The following is a 6870-nucleotide window of genomic DNA, read 5'->3' as shown; positions in this document are numbered from 1 at the left end:
ATATAGCACAAAAACAAAAGCAAAAATGACATAGCAATGACATATACAAACTAAAGTATATACTGATATCACAAGAAGGACACGCAAAACCAAAATAAAGAGTAGAGGAGACGGAAGACAATACAAAACAAAAATAAGAAAACAAAAGAATAGTCAAATTAGATTATTTTTTCAAATGATTTTGTACATGTACACCTATAAAAATCTATAAATCTAGTTAGTCTTGGACTACTTTAATTTAAAGAAAACAAATTTCTACTTTAATAATAACACAAAAATTATTTTGTACTTAAATGTTCTTTAATGGCATCAGCTACAGCATGTTCATCAGAACCTTTAACAGCATCAATTAGCTTGCTGTATGTTGCTCTACCAGTTTTCAACCACACTGCAATACATTCACAAAGACAGTCATAGCATTCACTGTTTTCTTTTTTAATGTCTTGTAACTGATTATATTTTATATTTAATTTTACTCCAATTTTATGCCACTTGTGGTTTGGAAAGTCCTTGTCATCTAATATTCCTATTATATCATTCCAGTCATCAATGGTAAGAACTTTTGTACCTATAAACATAATATATTAAAGCAGTACAGTATACTTTTTACTCACAATTATCACTTTTATCTTGCTGACTCGTAAACCATGAACAATATTCTTTATTTGTTTGGAAATCTTGGTTGGTTTCCTCACAAATAATGCCATCTTCGGTTTTTGTAACTTTATGATCTCTTCCATTACCACATTGTGGCAGACAATAAAATGCCAAAATTGGTAGCTCGTCATCAATATTTTTCTTCTTCATTACATCTTTAATGGATTTCTCTACAGCATCTTTAACTTTGATTCTATCAGCAGTTTTTCCACAATGTATTTCAATGCAATCAAGCTGTTCTACTAAAGTTAAGTTTATAATTTGGCACGCTTCCATTGTAGTCTCTACTTCCATTGTTTTTTGCAATGTAAAAAAATTAGAATAATTTCTATGTCTAGAAGTAATTATTCTCCAAGAGTCTGCAGACAGAAGATTTATTATAACAGCACAAAAGAGGCCCATAGGAACAGCTCTGTCTTTAAAGTAGAAAAGTAAAGGCGTTGTTTCAAGAGTAGCTACCTCAGTGTCAGATATATCAATGACAGGAAGAAGTGCTGGCATTAAAAATTCTGTTTCTGAAAGCTGTGCAGCAATGTCAAGATGTTGAAATAGGCCCAAAAGCATTTTTGACACAAAGTCATTATCATTTTTAAATATTGATGAAATCTTTTTGAAAGATTTAGTTGACTTGAGACATTCAATTGAAATACATCCTTCTGTTGCTAGTTGCCTTTCAACTTTTTCTAAACCTTTTATTTTTCGAAATTCAATTACATCACTCATTAAATCTTTGATAATGCTAATAAGACCATCCAGTTTCACAAACACTATATCCTTTGCTGGTGAATCATCATAATAGAACAACATTTTTAGCATGTGGAAAAACTTTAGGGCATTGTGAACTTCTTGAGGTTTCATTTGTAGCATTTCACCAAACTCTTCGCATGAAGACAAATCCAATATCCCACTGGTTTCCTTTGACTGCTTACGAAGAATAACACCAAAATAATGCCATCGTAGAGGTACTTTTATTTCATATGACTGGTCTTTCAAACACTTTGCAATTACTTCTACAGATTTATCATTAAATTCACCAGTTTCAGCTTTACGACCATCAATTACATGAATTGGGTTTTTACGTGGAGGAGGTGGAGCATAAACTATTTGAATAGATTTGCTAACAGAATTTAAAATCATTCTTAATCCATCTCTTTTTTCTTCCAAAAATTCAACTTCAAACTCTTCTTGTTTTTTAACATATTCATCAAGGTGTGTGCCAACTGTTAATACATTAAGCCGTTTTCCCCCCTTTTTTTCAATCCAAGGAAAGTCATCAATTATTGAGCTTACTTTTTGTGAATTAGAAGCTACAGCTGATATTATCTGTTTCAGCATATCTTCTACTTTAAGAGAATAATCATTGCCTGAATCAACTATTTCATCATGACACTGTGTCAATGAACTAGAACTTTCTAGGCCAGCCTCACCCTCACCTGCTTGACTCTTTTTTTGCCTAACTGTCAAAGTACATGATTTATCTGAGAGATTTCTAGATAAATTGACCACTAGAATAAGAACTGAAGTGTGAGGCATAAAAGCTAGTAATAGCTTTTGAAACTGAAGTTGACCTCCAGAATCAATGAAATACAGCCATTCTCTGTGAGAACCAAATTTATCAATTTTGCACCATTTTTTGCAATATTCAAGTGGATTAAAGCTCTGAGATAATCTACTTGTAACTTTTCGCCTGTGAGCTGAAACATTATCAGACATTGATGAGGGTTGTTGGTCAGCAATATTGTTGTGTACTACAACACCATCAAGTATTGCATTATTCGATTCTAATTCACTTTCTTGATAATCATTAGTTTCATTTGTTTCCATACTTTGCTGTGATTCTTCAACTGAATCATCTACAGTTGCATAAAATGGCAAAACATGTTCTTCATTTTTAGACAATTCCTGAGATATAGATCTACTTGATTTAGCATTGATTTTATTGCCTTTATCCAATGCATGTTTTTGTAACTCAGCAACAACTTTATCATCCATTTCATCATCAGTTACTGGTGTCCAACACTTGCCTTTAGTACTGCTACTACCATAACAATCAATAAAGAAATTTCCAAATGCAACAAATGGTGCTTCAATAACTGGGGTGCTTATACTATCATATGGTAAAGATAAAATTAATGATTTTAGACAGGTTTTACCAACTTGGGCTTCTCCCTGTACAATAGCTGTACTTACGTTATAATTAAGAAAATCTTCCTTTAGAGCATTTTTCAGACTTTCCTCAAATGCTATAGTTGAGAAATTGTCACAGAAAATAGCTGTAGAATTAATAACTATTAAAAGTTGTGTCAATGGTTGTATTTTTCTGTGTCTATCAATCAATGTCTTCTCTTGATCTTTATACACCATGAGAGGCAGAGGAGTAGAGAATCCAGTAATAATCCCAATATATTCAAGTGATGGATGAATGAAGACAGTTTCATATAAATGTTGTACTAGTTCTATCCAGTTAGGTTGAGATGACTCATAACAAATATAATATTCACACACTATCCTCAGTAGTCTGATGGTTGCATGTGACTGTAGCATGTTAGTAACAGCAGGTAGTACATGTTCATAAAACAATTGTGTCATTATTCTTTCCTTCTCTTCCTTACTACAGTTACTGTATGACTGATCTAGATTAAAGTTCAATTGAAGTTTTGTGAGATTGTTCTTTTGAGAGATGACATTAATAAAAGTTCTTATCTCTTCATTCAGTGGAATGGATACACTCAACTGCTGTAGACTGGTGCTATGTCTGAGACCAGTTGTTAGGAAGGAGAGGAATGAACTGGGAATGGTATTATTAATCCCAAGGTAATTCAGTGTTTGATTTTGTGTTAGCATGTCTTGTAGACTAGTACCCAGACTGCTGGTATATACTCTCTCCTCCTTTATCTCCACACTCAGAGCTTTAAGTGTAGTATTGGTTTGTAGAATAGTAAATAGTTCAATAGCACCCTCAGCTGTGTCTAGTGGTAAAGTAAGTGTATGTAGACTGGGATGAGAGAGAAATAGAAGATGCGGTGGGTATGGATCATGTAGTATCAGACAGTGTAATTCTTTAATATGTTGAAGGAGTGGTACCATCAGTTTACTACTTTTCTCTTCTATTTCTAAAGCAGTCAGTGGTGTATTCACTTCTACTATATTCAGTGATGATGGTAGGAGCTCATTATGTATGTTCAGTGAAAGAGCTTGTAATGTGTTGTTGTCCTTTAGTAACTGCTCTATCACTCCATCAGGTAGAGGAGGAGGAGAAACTTTTTGACGAATGGATAGTGACAAGGATGTAATTGTTTTATTTTGTTCTACACCTCTGATGACACTGGCAAGTGTCCCTGTTATTTCCTTCTCACCACTGTAATTGATATTCATTTCTTTAAGTTGCTTTACTTTTCTTGCTATGCAATCTTGAAGTTCGGCGTACTTGCCAAGGTAGTATGTGTCATTAACTTTTGGTATATCAGGAAATTCCATTATTAAGTGCAGTATCTTCAGTTGAGGAAGATTGAGGAGCTGTAATAGAGTATGACAGGGAACGTAAGTACCTTTAAATAATTCAAAGTAGCACTCGTGAACCAAAATAAAAAGTAGAGGAGATGGAAGATGATACAAACCAAAAATAAGAAAAATGAAAGAATAGTCGAATTAGATTTTTTTCAAATCAGTCTGTACATGTACACCAATAAAAATCTATAAGTCTAGTTAGTCTTGGACTACTTTAATTTAAAGAAAACAAATTTCCTATTTTAATAATAATAACACAAAAATTATTTTGACCTTAAATGTTTTCCTATAGCATCAGCTACAGCATGTTCATCAATACCTTTAACAGCCTCTATTAGTTCTTTGTATCTTGCTTTACCAGTTTTCAACCATTTTGCAAGGCATTCACGAAGGCAAGGATGGCTTTCTCTCATGTCATTTTTAATAACTTGTAACTGATTATAAGTAACATCCAACCTTAATCCAAAATCAAACCATTTGTCAAATGGAAACTCTTTTTCCTGTAATATTGTAATTATTTCCTTCAAATCACCAATGTGGAGGATTTTTGTAACTAATAATAGTAAAAATAATAACATTAAAATTTAATATAATATTTTTACTCACATTCATCCTTTATATCTCTTTCACTAGTAAACCATGAACAATTTTCTTTAGATTTTTCCTCTAAATCATCATCAAATTTTTCACAGTTAACAATGATAGAGTCTTCTTTTTTTGTGATATTCTTTATTGTAGCTTTATGATCTCTTGCACCGCCGCATGAACCGGCAATAAAATGCCAATATTGGTAATTCATCATTAATGTTCTTCTTCTTCATAACTTCATTTATGGATTTCTCTACAGCATTTTTAACTTTGACTCTATCAGCAGTTTTTCTACAATGTATTTCAATGCAATCAAGCTGTTCAACTAGAGTCAAATTTATAATTTGACAAGCTTCCATTGTTTTTTGTAATGTAAAAAAATTAGAATAATTTCCTTGCCTGGAAGTAATTCTCCAAGAGTCTGCAGAGAGAAGATTTACTATAACAGCACAAAAGAGGCCCATAGGAACAGCTCTGTCTTTAAAGTAGAAAAGTAAAGGTGTTGTTTCAAGAATAGCTACCTCAGTGTCAGATATATCAATGACAGGAAGTAGAGCTGGCATCAAAAATTCTGTTTCTGAAAGCTGTGCAGCAATGTCAAGATGCTGAAACAAACCCAAAAGCATTTTTGACACAAAGTCATCATCATTATTAAATATTGATGAAATCATTTTAAAAGAAACAGTTGACTTGAGATTTTCAATTGAAAGACGTCCTACTGTTGCTAGTTGTCTTTGCTCTCTTTCTAACCTTTTGAATTTTCGAAATTCAGTTATGGCATCCATTAATTCTTTGATAATGCTAATAAGACCATCCAATTTCACAAACACTATGTCCTTTGCTGGTGAATCATCATAATGAAATAACATTTTTAGTATATGGAAAAACTTTAGGGCATTGTGAACTTCTTGAGGCTTCATTTGTAGCATTTCTCCAAAATCTTCACATGAAGACAAATCCAATATCCCACTGGTTTCCTTTGATTTCTTACGAAGAATAACACCAAAGTAATGCCATCGTAGAGGTACTTTGATTTTATATGACTGGTCTTTTAAGCTTTTTGCAATTATTTCTATAGATTTATCATTGGATTCATCAGTTTCAGCTTTACGACCATCAATTACATGAATTGGGTTTTTACGTGGAGGAGGTGGAGCATAAACTATTTGAATAGATTTGCTAACAGAATTTAAAATCATTCTTAATCCATCTCTTTTTTCTTCCAAAGATTCAACTTCAGACTCTTCTTGCTTTTTATCATATACATCAAGATGTGTGCCAACTGTTAATACATTAAGCAGTTTTCCACCTTTACGTTCAATCCAAGGAAAGTCATCAATTATTGAAGTTGCCTTTTGTGCATTTGAAGCTACAGCTGAAAGAATTTGTTTTAGCATATCTTCTACTTTAAGAGAATAATCATTGCCTGAATCAATTGTTCGACCAGGGCATTCCATCTTTGTACACGATTTATCAGAGAGATTTTTAGATAAATTGACCACTAGAATAAGAACTGAAGTGTGAGGCATAAAAGCTAGTAATAGCTTTTGAAACTGAAGCTGACCTCCAGAATCAATGAAATACAGCCATTCTCTGTGAGAACCAAATTTATCAATTTTGCACCATTTTTTGCAATATTCAAGTGGATTAAAACTGTGAGGTGATATGCTTGTAACTTTTTGCCTGTGAGTTGAGACATTATCAGACATTGATGGGGGTTTTTGGCTGGCAATATCATTGTGTACTATATCACCATCATGTATTGCATTATTTGCACCTAATTCACTTTCTTGATGATTATTAATTTCATTTGTTTCCATACTTGGCTGTGTAGCTTTAGCTAAATCAGTTGCATGGGATGGCGGTCTGGAACTGTTTTCCTCATTTTTTTGAGATAAAGAACTAATTGCTTCATTGCCTTTATCCAATGCATGCTTTTGTAATTCAGCTATCACTTTATCATTCATTTCGTCATCGTTAACTGGTGTCCAACACTTACCTGTAGTGCTACCATAACAATCAATAGAGAAATTTCCAATTGCAAATGCAATAAATGGTGCTTCAATAACTGGGGTGCTTATACTATTATATGGTAAAGATAAAATTAATGATTTCAGA

General features: G+C 32.9%; 1 protein-coding gene across 1 annotated transcript; it reads right to left on the bottom strand.

Moving 5' to 3' along the window:
* Positions 1–4388: 4388 nt before the first annotated feature.
* On the bottom strand, positions 4389–6855 carry LOC109584195 (uncharacterized). The gene is made up of 2 exons (XM_019999845.1): positions 4771–6855; positions 4389–4717 (listed from the first exon to the last, which is right to left on the bottom strand). The coding sequence occupies exon 1, from the start codon at positions 6717–6719 to the stop codon at positions 4905–4907; it is 1815 nt and encodes a 604-aa protein (XP_019855404.1). The 5' UTR covers positions 6720–6855; the 3' UTR covers positions 4389–4717; positions 4771–4904.
* Between the last annotated feature and the right edge of the window lie 15 nt (positions 6856–6870).

The sequence above is a fragment of the Amphimedon queenslandica genome, unplaced genomic scaffold, assembly GCF_000090795.2.
Source record: "Amphimedon queenslandica unplaced genomic scaffold, v1.1 AMPQUscaffold_13234, whole genome shotgun sequence".
NCBI classification, from domain to species: Eukaryota; Metazoa; Porifera; class Demospongiae; order Haplosclerida; family Niphatidae; genus Amphimedon; species Amphimedon queenslandica.
This window is presented reverse-complemented; position numbering and strand designations above follow the sequence as displayed.

Bases quoted from the DNA above. Each gene is read 5' to 3' on its own strand.
- LOC109584195 (XM_019999845.1), bottom strand. From the start codon at position 6,719: ATGAATGATAAAGTGATAGCTGAATTACAAAAGCATGCATTGGATAAA.